General features: G+C 40.8%; 1 protein-coding gene across 1 annotated transcript in view; it reads right to left on the reverse strand.

Annotated features, from left to right (window-relative positions):
• SLC9A9 (solute carrier family 9 member A9) overlaps window positions 1-14,015 on the reverse strand; it is a 534,896-nt gene that overhangs the window by 266,382 nt on the left and 254,499 nt on the right. Inside the window, exon 9 of the mRNA XM_090275635.1 lies at window positions 7,984-8,072. Within this exon, the coding sequence (XP_090131761.1) occupies window positions 7,984-8,072 (89 nt within the window). The remainder of the gene's footprint in view (window positions 1-7,983; window positions 8,073-14,015) is intronic.

Below are 14,015 nucleotides of genomic sequence, written 5' to 3' on the forward strand. Positions count from 1 at the left end.
ACTGACAGGGCCACCTGACCTCTCTCAGCTCTCTCCCACACAGTTGCCTTTCCAGTTCCCTATCCCAAGGCAATCTGGGCCCCAGACACAGAGTGCTACCTTTTTTTCCTGGGACTTGTCAAGTTCTTTATTTTATGCTTTTGTGTATTTATTCCTCTTTGCTTATATCCCCCCATGAAATCTTAAGGATAATCTTCTAATTATCTTTACACCTAACTCCAAAACATCCAGCTCACAATCAGCTTCCTTTGAACAACGTGTCTCCAGGAAGCAATTCCGTCCTTTGGTTCCCATGACACATTGTGCATCCCTCTATGTTAACATTTTCCACAGGAGGTTCTTGTTTGTGCATATGTGTGCAGGTATATGTACATGTGTGTGTGTGCATGCATCTCTGTGTCTATACCCTACTACATGAGGAGCTCCTAAGAGTGAGAACCATGTCTTATCTACCTTTGTCTCCCTGGCTTCTAGCCTGCCATGTGTTCATGCCCTACCTCATCCATACTCAGTCTGTGCTTGAATTGAAAAGTTGGAAAGCCCTTCAATCAGATGTTGAGGCTGAGTGGTAGCAATATAAGCTCTGTACTCTCCACCTCGAGGATGCAAGCAGTCTGAGAAAAAGCCATTGCAACAACTCACTTAAGAGTAGAGAGATTTTTAGGAAGCAGTACCCAGCCCTCACTGAAACTTCTCATCCTAGCACGAACCAAGGACTTTAGTTTTTGATCACTTCATCCTTGGATTTGATTTGACAGCTTGATTAAAAGGTCTATCCATTGTTTTGTCCTCGAGATCAATAGCAAATGCTGACCTTTCTTCTCAACTTCAGGCATGCACTGCAGTCTATCACAGGCGATTGCTGTCCAATCCTCATCTGAGAGAAGGAACCAGATATGTATCTCCAAGTCAAGTCACAAATTATTAGGTTTAGAGCATGATCCTTAAAACCCAGGCATATAGTTCAACCCTTAATTTTTACAAATGAGGACTGATGCTCATAGATGTTAAATTAATTATTCAAGGCCCCAGCATTAGTTTTATTGATGAGGTGTGACAGCTCAGTGGATTGAGTGTTGACCTGCAAACTTAAAGGTCGTCAGTTAGATTTCCATTCAGGACACATGGCTGGGTTGTGGGCCAGGTCCCCAATTGGAGGTATACAAGAGAGTCCCCATTTGGGGGCATGTGAGAGGTAACTGATCAATGTGTCTCTCACACATGGATATTTCTCTTCCTCTCTTTCTCCCTCCCTTCCCTTCTCTCTAAAAATAAATAAATAAAATTTTTAAGAAAAAGATGAGAAGTGAACCCCAACTTTCTGGACTCTCAGTCAAGTGTCCTTTGCACTATATCACTTGGCCTGTACCACATTCCAGATATTTTTCTTAAATTTTCTTACATAATCATACACATCATATCCACTTGGACTCTCACTGTCTTATTTTTATTGGAAATTTAAATTTGGATTTTCATTGCTCCTTTTTCATTCAATGGTGATAAGCATTCAAAATATCATCTAGGGGAATGGAAATAAAATAAGCATCTGGAAACAACATGCTGTAATGAGGATATCATTGTCCATAAATGCTAGACAAGGAATCTGGCTTTTCAAAAATAAATACAGAAAAATATCTATGTCTATCCCAACCTGTATTTTAGCTAGAAAAAATTAAAATGCACTAAAATTGGTAGATTTTCAAATATAATAGAATTAAATATAAGATAAAGAACAAATTATCTGAATTCACAGAAAGTATAATACAGATATCCAAACATTCATTCATTTATTTATTCATTCATCCATTCACTCAAGGTTTTCTGAATAAATGATGCTAAGCCTCACAATTGCTACTATTCTCCCATCTATAATCAGAGGATATTTAGTAATAGGCAAAACAGTTTGAACTACAAAGTCAAAAACTCATATTCAAAGCTGCTTCTGTCACTTATAAGCTTTGACCAACCCTTTGACAGTCTTTCTGCGTTACTCCCATCCACATAGAAATGTATTCTGCTTTCTTCCACCTTAAAAATAACAAGAATTTTCTTTCAGCCTCGCTTCTCCCTCTAGCTATTTTTTCATTTCTCTGCTCTTATTCACAGCAATATTCTTTCAAAGGACTTGCCTGTACATGCAGCTTCCAATTTCCTTCCTTCCATTCTCTTCTGAACCCACTAGAATTGTGCTTTTACCCTGACATTCCAACAATATAGTTTTTATCAATGTCATCTGTGATTCACGCTCTTCATGTTACTTGACCTTTCAGAAGAACAGTATTTGGCACAATCCATCATGCTCTTTCTTAAAATGCTCCTTTCATTTGACTTCCAGGACACCATACAGTCTTGGTTTTACTTCTTCCTGCTGGCTACTACTTCCCGGTCTCCTTTGTTGGTTCCCAGCCTCAGGCTTGGTTTTGGGTCTTTCCTTTATTATTCCCTTAGAGAGATTATCATGTTGGCAATATCATCTTTATGCCCTAAACTCCAGAATCTCATGTTCAACTGGCTACTCAACAGCTCCACTTTACTGGCTAATACACATCCCAAATGTAACAAGTCAACACCCTGCAGTCCCCAGTTGTCCCTTTCAATCACTACCGTGCAGTCTTCCCCAGTTAATAAATGGCATCTCCATTCTTTTAAAATTGAGTCATGCCATGCCATGCCTGTATGTAAAGGAGTCCAGTGTTTTCCCACTTTGTTCAGGCTCTCCATGACACATCCCTTGTCACTGCTCTGATCTTGTCTCTCATATTCTTCCCTGGGCCTCTTCACCTCAGCTACGTTGGCCATCCTGCCCCAGGTGGCCATTTTATCTGCCATTCCCAACTTGTGGGCAGCTCTGCCCCAAATGTACACATAGCTCTTTCTTTCAGGTCTTTCAAGTATCACTTTCTTACTGAGGCCTTCCCCAACCATCTTACCTAAAACTGCAATTTTGCCTCCCCACATACTCACACCTTCCTTCCTTCTCTGCGTTATTATTGGCCTATGACTTACCATAAGCGCACTATATACTTAGTTCATTTATCTTGATTACTGTAAAGCTCCTCTACTAGAAATAGTTTCTTGTTTACTCTTATATCCTAGCACTTTGAACAGTGGCTGGCTCAAAGTAGGCTCTAAAATATATTAACTGAATGAATAAAGGTAAAAAGAGCGACCTCTTAGGTAGAAAACTAAATGGAAAGTAAATGAGGTAAGTACTTCATAAATGTTAATGCATAATAAATGTTAATTATTTCAGTTAATATTATATGTTTATAATTATTTGTTGGAAATAGTTTTTAGGTTGTAACTGCAGGCGGGAAGGAGAAATTCTAGTAAAAAGGATGTATAGAGGCACATGGTTTTGCAAGGTAAAGGGGGAAACACCCTGAAGTTTGGCCCAGATTATAAATCCCAGGCTTGCCCAGGGGGTGACGGCATGAGGGAGAAAGGAACTGGGATGCAGGCAGCGGCTTGTGTGAATGAGGTCATGGAGCCTGTATGCAGTCTTCAGGGTGAGACATCTGGGCGCACAGGCCGCTGTGTGCTGATGTCCATCCTGAGGACGTCTCACAATTCTTAGTGTCTAGGGCAAGAGTTGGGGCTTAAGGTATTTGTCTGTCTCTAAGGTGATGTGCATATCCCCTAAAGCAAGAGAACCACCCTAAGTCCTGTGAAAAAGACTGCCCCATCTGCTCATATACTCTTTTAACAAAATACTCTGCTATCAAAGCGCAAATCCTTACAGTGGGTGTGACACCAGTGCCCCCAATATACTGTGTAGTGCCTATCTCACAGTAACATTACATGTTTTCTCACAGGCTGGAGTAAAATAAATTCACCCATGTATAGATAATTATTAATTTCAAAACATATTTTAAATGTGTAAATGCAATTTTAAAGAAACACTCTGTTTCTTGAAGCTATAAAGGATATACAGTTCTTAGAAGTCTTTGTATTCAGATGTAGCTATTTGATTAGCTGGTATAGGCACAGTCCATGAATAAAATTCCCTTGTAAATCATATTGCCTTTGAATTTTATAACACAAAGTTGATATTTATGGATTTCCCCCTACACTTGACTCACTGAAATCCTTTACTCCTCTTAATCAAGTCCTGGGGACAGAGGCACAGAGGCTGCTTCTCCAATTGATGGTGAACATGAGGTGGGAGATGCAGAGGAAGATGCGTATTTAATAACTGTGTGTCATCATATAAAACTTTCTGAACCTTTCCCAGTTTCATAAAGGAACTAGTGGTGACTTCTACAATACCCGCCTCAACTATTCTTTACAAACTGTAGTTTGAACTTTGTTGCTACATGGCTGCAGGTGTGGCCTAAGACCTCTGATCTGTGAAGTTAATTAAAAGGCTGGATCGCATTTGTTTCAAATTGGTGACCTCAGACTCTGTATATGATAGTGGAGAATATGTGTGTATGCATATATATATGTATATATGGATAAATATGTATGCAACACATGCACATATTGTAAAGAAAAAGTAAATAGAAAATGACAGAACCTAAACAAAAGAAGTGAGGAAAAGTATGAGAAGGGGAGGGAATTAAAATTCACTGGGCTCCTCCTATGAACCAGGCACCCAAGAAAGAAGGCAATAGGGGGAACAAAGATGGAGGGATGCAATTACTTGGACATTAACAGATAATCTTGTAAAAACCTCCTACCTGAAAGGAGAGTGCTATAAGAATGGGTGTTGGCAGTCCATCTGGGGACGCTTGTCAAGTTCTCCAGAAGAGAACAGAAGGCCGTGGGCCCTGATTTTGGCTTTGTCTTCCCTTGGTGCTGGGCTGCTGTCTCACCATGAGATGAGTTATCTTTGAAGTTCTGCTGAGCAGTCTAGATAACATGACTTACAACTGCAAGTCCCTAAACAGAGTACAGCTTCCCAGAATACAAGTGCTCAGATAGCCAGGCGAGGTCAGAAAAAACAGCTCAAGACATTTATTTCCCTTTATACCCTAGAGAATCCTAATAGTCTTCCTAATTAAAAGGATTCTAGATTGCAGGGTTTTAAGTATTAGTACCAGTTTTTTTTTTTGTTTTTTTTTTTTTGCTGTTCAATTTTATTTTTAACCAGAGGTACTTAAAATTTCTAAAGTTGTATCTTTGTGGTTCCTCTGATGGGCAGAGAGGTAGAATAACCATGAAGAATTCCTGGGCAGGTAGAAGGTAGGGTCAGGTCCAGCTGAATTTAGGATACGACAAAGAGAGCTTTAAGTACCTTTAAAATGACTGTTTAAGGATGTCTGGTCAATTACAGTTTTTGTTTAGATGTCATTTTGGTTGTCTCCACTCTACTACCTCAATATCACATCAGATATCTTCAGCATCATTGGACTTATAGGATCCTCTCTACCTTCATTTGCATTTTGGGATAGATTACAATCATTTGGACCCATATTCATGCTTCTTGCCATATAACTTTGCAGTGCTCTCTGATTGTGGTCCAGTGGTCTTCTCAGCCTCTTGACCTTGAGCTCAGCCATGTGATTTTATTTAGCCAAAAGGATGTGTAGGAAATGGGATGCATGCAGAGGTTTGAAAGGGACTTGCACTTTGGGGCTTGCTCTTCTGCCAAGAGAAGAATGACAGACATACGGCACTGGCTGTGCTACTCCATCCAAGCCTACCCTATAATAGAACCCTGGAAACCCACAAACACATGGATCAGCCCAGTGAGACAAGGAGAGCCCAGCTCCATCCAACTCAAAGGAGTTTAACCTGTGATGGCTGGTGTGGCTCAGCTGGCTGGGTGTCATCCTGCAAACCAAAAGGCTGTGAGTTCAATTCCTGCTCAGGCCACATGCCTGGATTGTGGGTTTAGTCCTCAGTGAGGTTGTGTGCAAGACGCAGCAGATTAATGTTTCTGCCTCACATAGACGTTTTTTTTTCCCTCTCTTTCTCCCTCCCTTCCCCTCTCTCTGGAACAAATTTTTAAAACTTTAAAAAAGAGTTGAACCCTGCAGATGTGTTAAAAATAAATGTTTATCATTGGATACCACTGGAGTTGTATGAATTTTGCATAGTGAAAGTTCACTGATAAAAATGCCATTTGATTCATGCTCCTCTTCTCTGCCAGAGTGATGTTTCTAAAATGGAAATCCAGCTGTCCTAAAATTAGTCTGCCTAAGACACTTTAATGACTGCCTGTTATTGGGCTGAATGGTGTCCCCCCCAAATTCCTATGTTGAAGTCCTAACCACCAGTACTGCAGAATGTGACCTTACTTGAAAACAGGGTAATTGAAAATGTAAAATTCAATTAGTTAAGTTAAAATGAGGTTGTACTGGAGTAGGGTGGACCCCTAATCTAATATGAATGGTGTCCTTATAAAAGGTGATGTTTTGAGACAGACATGCTCACAGGAAGATGCCACATGAGCATAAAGACAGATACCAGGATAATGTGTCTATAGGCCAAAGGACACGGACAATCCGAAAACCACCAGAAGCTAGAAGACAGGACTAGAACAGATACTCCCTCACAGGCTTCCTTAGGAACTAATTTTACTGACACCTTGATCTCAGACTTCTAGCTCCAAATCTATGAGATGATGAATTTCTGTTATTTAAGCCACTCCCAATTACTTTTAGGATAAAATCTAACCTCCTTCACAAGTAGAGTTGACAAACAATATTAAATTAGTTTCAGATGTACAATAGAGTGATTTGACATTTACGTACCTTACATTGTGGTCTAGTAACCATCTCTCACCATACAAAATTATCACAATGTTATTTACTACATTCTCCTTCACCTTTGTCACCCGTCTCCTCATCAACCTTCCCTCTGGCAACTATCAGTTTGATCTCGGTTTCTATTGTCTGTTTTTGGTTTGCTTGATTTAAAAAAATGTCAGATATAAGTGAACTTATGTGCTATTTGCCTTTCTCTGACTTACTTTATCATACTTAGCATATTATCTTCCAGGTCCATCCAATGTCACAAACAGCAAGATTTTATTTTTATTTTTTATTGCTGAGTCATATTGCACTGGAAGTTTTTTCATAAACTGGTCTCTGGCCACACCTTTCGTTTCTTCCATCACTGTGTCCTGGTAGCTTCAGCCCTACCCCATTCTCTAGCCACACAGAACTGTTTCACGTGCCTCCATCAGCTCCTTTAGAGCTTTTGTCCATCCTGTAATTTTGCCCAATCTGTAATTTTTCCCTGCTACCTCCCAATCTCCCACTAGATTTCACATAATTACCTAATTAACTTCTATTTGTATTTCAAGCTCCAGATCAGGCATCAGTTCTGGAAACTACCCGCTCACCATCCCAATTCTAATGATTAGAGGATGCCCTATTGAATGCTTCCCAAATACCCTACATAGATATTTCTATCACAGTTTATTGCATATCTTTATCAACAAACTCGATAGTGAAACTCTTAGGTAGGGCCATGTGCTATCTGTCTCTTTATTCCTAGAGCCTAGCACAGGGCAGCAGATGTTTGTGGAAGGGATCTGTAGTGCTCTTGTGCAAACATCCAAGCAGATGAGTTTTTGGCCTTTGGGAGGTGTGTTCTCTGGTGTGACAACTGGCAATTGAGTTTATTTGGAAGAAAAAGCACCCAATTAAGGACCAAACATCACTTCCTTATTCTTCTTCATGTCTTTTTCTCTACAGAACTACACAATCCCATACGCTTTATAATGCTTTTACATGTAAGTGACTGTGAATTATTATCAGCTGTGGGCCTTTCATCTTCAAGACTGACAGTCTACAATCCACATTTCTCAGGAGGGAGAGATTATTATAACTGCATTTTTGCTTACCAAGAGAATTGTTAATGGTTATCCTGGAGGGGAAAGAAATCTATAAATATCCAAACTTTAATGAAGCCTTAAGCTTACTTTCTTCCTTTACTAATGAAATTCTCTCCAAGTGCACTGCCAGAACTGCTACATAACCATTATACTGAAAAGAAGACACAAAGCCTGCAGCGATTTTTTTCTTTTACCTGTTTAGTCCTCATTTTGGAATCCAACGACAGATTGTTGTAGGTATAATGTGCCTGCGTGACTCCACAGAAGAGAACAGCAACTATCCCTGAAATTCAAAAACATACTAGTTAAAACCAATTTTCTTTCTCATCTATGTCATTGGGTAGGCCTACCCTATCCCTAAAAAAAGATGATCTTTGTGTCAGTAGAGTTAAAACAGCTAAGAATTAATATGACAATAAAATTGGGTAAACCTTGCTACTTGCTTTAAACACAGGCCTGACAAGATTAAACCTAAAGAAAAGTATTAAGAAGTAGATTCTTCCTGAGGATAAATGATCCCCTGGTCATAAGCTGGGAGAGTTATACTTGGAAAAACATAAACAAAAGACTGTATTGTCAATTCTGGGCTTCTCATAGCCAGTGCCAACTGCTTTGCTGCATTTTATACTAAATGCTGGCATGTCTGCCCATTTTATTTTCATTGGATACTTTGAGGAATCTGAAGAAGTTCCTATCATAGTATAATTTAGTATTAAAAACTACAAGTCACAAACATAAGAAATCTACAAGGCTTTTTTTTGCCACTGCCAATGACCTTACTTGTCAAATGAGAGAGGCCCTTGTTTGTCCCCATTACACCTCACTTTGATTGCTACATGAAGCCACATATACACAAGATGCTCCCTGGGGACAGAGGGGAGCAGCCATGGGACAAATTTGTCTCTGGGCTGGGATGGAGAAGTGATGGGGCTGTATTCTACTTCAGATTAAGTATTCTGTTCATTATGAGAAATTGGGCATAGAGGAGGGTTTTGGGAAAAACACAAGATGTAAGTATTCCTCAACTCAAACCAAGGGGATTTAATTTAATTTTAAGTAGCACAATCTTTTCAACTAAAAACACTCAAATTAAATGTTGATGACTCTTAAGAGTACAGAGTTATGTGAGCTAAACACTGACATTTCAGATAAATCTGCAATAAAGAATTTTAAAGAACCAAGCATACTTTTAATATATAGACATTATATTTCTATTTAAGTGTTGGTTATCTTGGGGGTTGACTTTGGATAAAATATTAAGGCCTATTTACCTAGACCAATGCCTAGACATTTATATTACTTATTTCTTTTTAATAGTATGTTTCAAAATTTTAGGCAAAAGATGGAAGCAACTAGAAAATTGTGTCAAAATACATATATGTATTATGCATTTCTATAGATTTTTGGGCAGTATTTCAGGTTTTTAGCCTCCTTTCAGAAATTCTAAGAAAAAAATACTTATAAAATGTTATATTTTACTCTTCGCAGAATTTCTATTAAAAAACAACTCATACCAGGGAAACTTTTAGGATTCTGAGGCTCTTCAAGTATTTTGAGGTACAAGGACGATTTGCCATGCATGTTGTTTGCTATTAAATATTTTTTGGTCTTTACTTAAAAATGTAATTTATCTATCTCTGTTGATTCTTTAGTCTGTTGGAGATGTTTCCAGATGAGGTTGACATGACTCTCTCACTGTGGTGGGAACATTACGACTATACATTGATCTGGGGAGAAGTTGCGAATAAAAAGGGTGGGAATGTGTGGGTAGTGCACAGATGCATCCTGAAAACAAGAAGTTACACAGGAGTGTTCCACATAATAAGGAGGGGACCACGATATGCTGAACACCCATTGTGGGCCAAGACTGCACTAGTTTTACTGACATCATCTTATTTACTTCATTGATTTATTATTGCACATCAGACTTAGCAGGATCAGATTAACCAGGTTCTCCCACTGTCTTCCCTTTCTCACTAATAGCATCTCTGTTTTTCCTGCTACTCAAGGCCAGAGCTTGGGGGGTCACCATTTACTTCTCCTCTTCTGTACACGAGCAATTTTGTTAGCTTGTCCTTTGAAACTTACCCCAAACCTAACGACTTCTCAACACTTCCACACCTAACCCCATTTTTCTAGCCACCATCATTTTTTGCCTGGATTATAGCAATAGATTCCTCATTGTCCCCATTTCCCCTGTTGGCCCCTCACAGTACATATCTTCCATCCAGCAATAGTGATTCTTTTAAGACAATTTAGATCGTGTCATTCCTTTGCTCAAGGTTGTATAATGGATTTCATTGCTAAAAGGGCTTGCAGGATTGGGCCCTGCCCCCTTCTCCCCTGTCCACAAGTGTCTGACCTCACTCCTGTCATCCCCCTGCCCCGTATTCTCCCCACTCAGCAGGTTCCACTGCAGTGTCCTTACACACCTGGTTCCCACTGTTTAAAAAATTTATCTCCAGCCCTGGCTGGTATGGCTCAGTGGACTGAGTGCCAGCCTGTGAATCAAAGGGTTGCTAGTTCAATTCCCAATCAGGGCACACTCTTGAGTTGTAGGCCAGGTCTCCAGCTGGGGACATGCAAGAGGCAACCATACATTGATGTTTCCCTCTCTCTCTTTTTCCCTCCCTTCTGCTCTCTCTAAAAATAAAATAAAATAAATCTATTAAAAAAAATATTCTCCACATACCCACATGGCTCCTGTCTTCCATTAAGATGTGACATAACCAGACAGACCTTCTCTCCGCACTCTATAAAAATGATCCCTCTCATTATTCTCTACTTGCCTATCTTGTTTTGTTTTTCATTTTATCATTGTATATATTTATGTGTTTATTTCTGCCTTCCTGCACTGCAATGAAAGCTCATTGAGTGCAGAAGGATTCATTGGTCCCTAACCCCGACAGCAATGGCAGGCACATGGTAGGCACTCAGCAATTATTTGAATAAATAGATTTCTGGTCAAGATGGAGGCACAGACAGACACACTGCGTCTCATTCCACAAGAAAGGAGGAATACAACTACCTCAAAACTGGAAACAACTATAAGTTCCAGAAAATCAAACTGCATGGAAGTTCAGCAAACAAACATATAAAGAAGAAACACTCATCCAGACAGGTAGGATGGGTGAAGCCAGGGCGGAGAGGATGTGGTGTGGTGGCAGCAGCAGCGGCAGCTGTGGCAGGCCAACAGAAAGTACAGTCACATGTTTTAAAAAGTCAGGAGGGATACCTGGGGAGCGTTCCCAGCTCCTCACCGGACCTAGCAGTCCATGGTCCCAGCACTGGGGAAAATCAAGCCTCATTGCTTCTGACTGTGCGGACCAGTGGGGGTTGGGGTGGAGGCAGAAACTACCAGTCTCAGCAGAGTCTGCTTGTTTAGAGGGTCCCCACACAGTCCTAGAACATCCATAGACCCACCCACTCTGGGAATGACGGCCAGGACAGCAGTTAGGGAGCACCAGTCTGGTGCGGAAGTGGGAGAGTTGCCTGGAAAAGGGGCGAGTGCTGGGCAGGTGGCGTTGTTCCCTCTCGGACCCCTCCCCCACATTGACCACCACAACCTGATGAAACAGGTTGCCCTGTACTGATGAATCCCTAAAGCTCTGCCCCTTACAACATAACAGGAGCGACAGCTCTACCAGGGACGCAGAGGCAAACAAACACAGGAGCCTGTCAGAATGAGGAGACAGAGAAGTATGGCCCAAAAGGGGAAATGCATCAAGGTTCCAGTGGGAGAACTAAGTGACAAGGAGATAGCCAACCTAACAAATGAGGAAATAGACAACCTAACAGATGCAGAATTCAAAACACTGGTGGTAAAGATGCTCACAGGCTTGACAGATATGCTTGAGTATGGCAAACGCATAAGAGAAGAAGTGAAGGTTATGCTAAATGAAACGAAGGAAAATCTACACAAAACCAGTGGTGAAGGGAAGGAAACCAGGGTTTAAATCAATGATTTTGAACATAAGGAAGAAAAAAACAGTCAACAGTGCAGAACGAGGAAGCAAGAATTGAAAAAAAAAATGAGAAAAACTTTCCAAATTTTTCAAAGGAGATAGACATACAGGTCCAGGAAGTACGGAGGGTCTCGGGTGAGCTGGACCCAGAGGGGACCACACCAGGATGCATCATGATCAACCTACCAAAGGTGAAAGATAAAGAGAGAATCCTAAAAGCAGCAAGAGAGAAGCAGAGAGTTGCCTACAAAGGGGTGCCTATAAGACTATCAGCTGATTTCTCAAAAGAAACTTTGCAGGCAAGAAGGAACTGGCAAGAAGTATTCAATGTGATAAAAAGCAAGGACTTACAACCCAGATTACTCTATCCAGCAAATCTATCATTTAGAATGGAAGCGCAGATGAAGTGCCTCCCAGACAAGGTAAAGCTAAAAGAGTTCATCATCACCAAGCCATTATTGTATGAAATGTCAAAGGGACTTGCTTAAGAAAAAGAAGATCAAAACTATGAACACTAAAAGGACAACAAACTCACAACTATCAACAACTAAATCTAAAATATAAATACAAAATCCAAACCAGAATAGGAGCAGAATCATAGGTATGGGGATCATTGGGAGGGTTATCAGCTGAGAGGGGGCAGGGAGAAATAGGGAAATGGTGCAGGGGCTAAGAAGCATAATTGGTTGGTACAAAATAGACAGGGGGAAGTTAAGAATAATATAGGAAAGTTTGAAGCCAAAGAACTTATATGCACAGCCCATGGACATGAACTAAGAGGGGTGGGATTGCTGGAGGGAAGGGGGATACTGGGCAGAGGGGAGCAAAGGGAAAAAAATTGAAACTACTGTAACAACATAATCAATAAAATATACTTAAAATTATTGACTAAAAAAAGGAACATTACTATCCCCCTGTAACAAGTAAGAAACTGAAGTAATTTATTCATGGTCACCTTGAAAGTGATTGAGCTGAGATTCAAAATCCCACAAACTTCCTATACTTTTCTTGTATTAGATCATTCATGAGTGTTTTCAGGTAATTTCAGATCATCTAAAAAATATCATTTGTGATGTCCCAGTGAAATAATGAGGGGTTTGATGATGAACAGTGCATCTCTGAGCTAGCTGGGTGTCTTGTTTGAGAATATTTTCCCTAGCAGCTCCATTGGTTTTTGTGTCCTTGCCTCCATTGGAACACTAGCAGGCCATGTTTCTGTGGGTACTTTTTGAGTTCTGTATGGATATATCACACAAGCAGCAAACAATGAAGAGTGTGCCTATATGACCAGAGGCTTGATGCTGCAATTAAAATAAAACAACTAAGTTGGTCTGACCCTCAGTATTAGCATACATAATCATAATTCTATACCTTGGAAATTATCTCACACAAGTCATAATAATTAATATGACTTTAATAAGCAAAACATATTTTGAAAATGCCTCATCTAAATACATCTATTCCCTGCCAAATTCTCTGCCACCTAAATAGATTCAGACTTGACAGTTTTCCAGCCTTACAAAAGTGCATTCTGGTTTTCACATTTGTACATGCTCATGCCTGCTTACACTAGTACTACTGTACGTGGGGCTCTGGATCTCTTACTTGCTCTGGATCTCAGAGTCTCAGGTATACAAACAAAGGGGAGGGTAACCAAATGCCCTTTGGGCCAGTCAGCCAACTAGCATCTGAGCTCCAAAGCCATGGTCCTGGGTTCACTCTGGGACCCTGGGCTGGGGCTCGGCAGACCACACCCTCCTTTGCCTGGGCCTGTTGTGCTTGGCCAGTGTGGAGCCACAGAGGGAGGTCAGACATGGGGGAGAAAGGCTGTTGCCTGTGGTTCCCGTCAGTGGCATCTCAGCAATGGGTCTGCACCAGAGCTTTGCCAGTTGGTTTTAGCTTACAGACCAGTTTCATGGGACCCCCTCAGAGAAAGCAGAAGCAGCCAGGCAGTGTCCCCAGAGGTTTGGGTCCCTGTTCAGTGGTTTCCTCTTAGGAGCTTCTAGATTATCATCCCTTTGCCTCTCCAGTGTCAGGGGTCACACACTTGCTTCCTGTGAACACTACCCCTATGTTGCTTCAGCATCTCTTACTTCATCTCTCCACCACCTGGATCCCCAATTGCCAGCATTAAACTCTGTCATTGGCCAGCCAGTTCCTCTTTTCCTGACTGAATCACTGAAACTCGACCAGTCCTTTCCTGTGGGTCCCTTCTCATTCTGAACCTTGGTGGTTCTCTGAAGCTATTGACAGTTCGCCAT

The sequence above is a fragment of the Furipterus horrens genome, unplaced genomic scaffold (genome assembly GCF_987537825.1).
Source record: "Furipterus horrens unplaced genomic scaffold, mFurHor1.1.pri manual_scaffold_1, whole genome shotgun sequence".
Lineage (NCBI taxonomy): Eukaryota > Metazoa > Chordata > Mammalia > Chiroptera > Furipteridae > Furipterus > Furipterus horrens.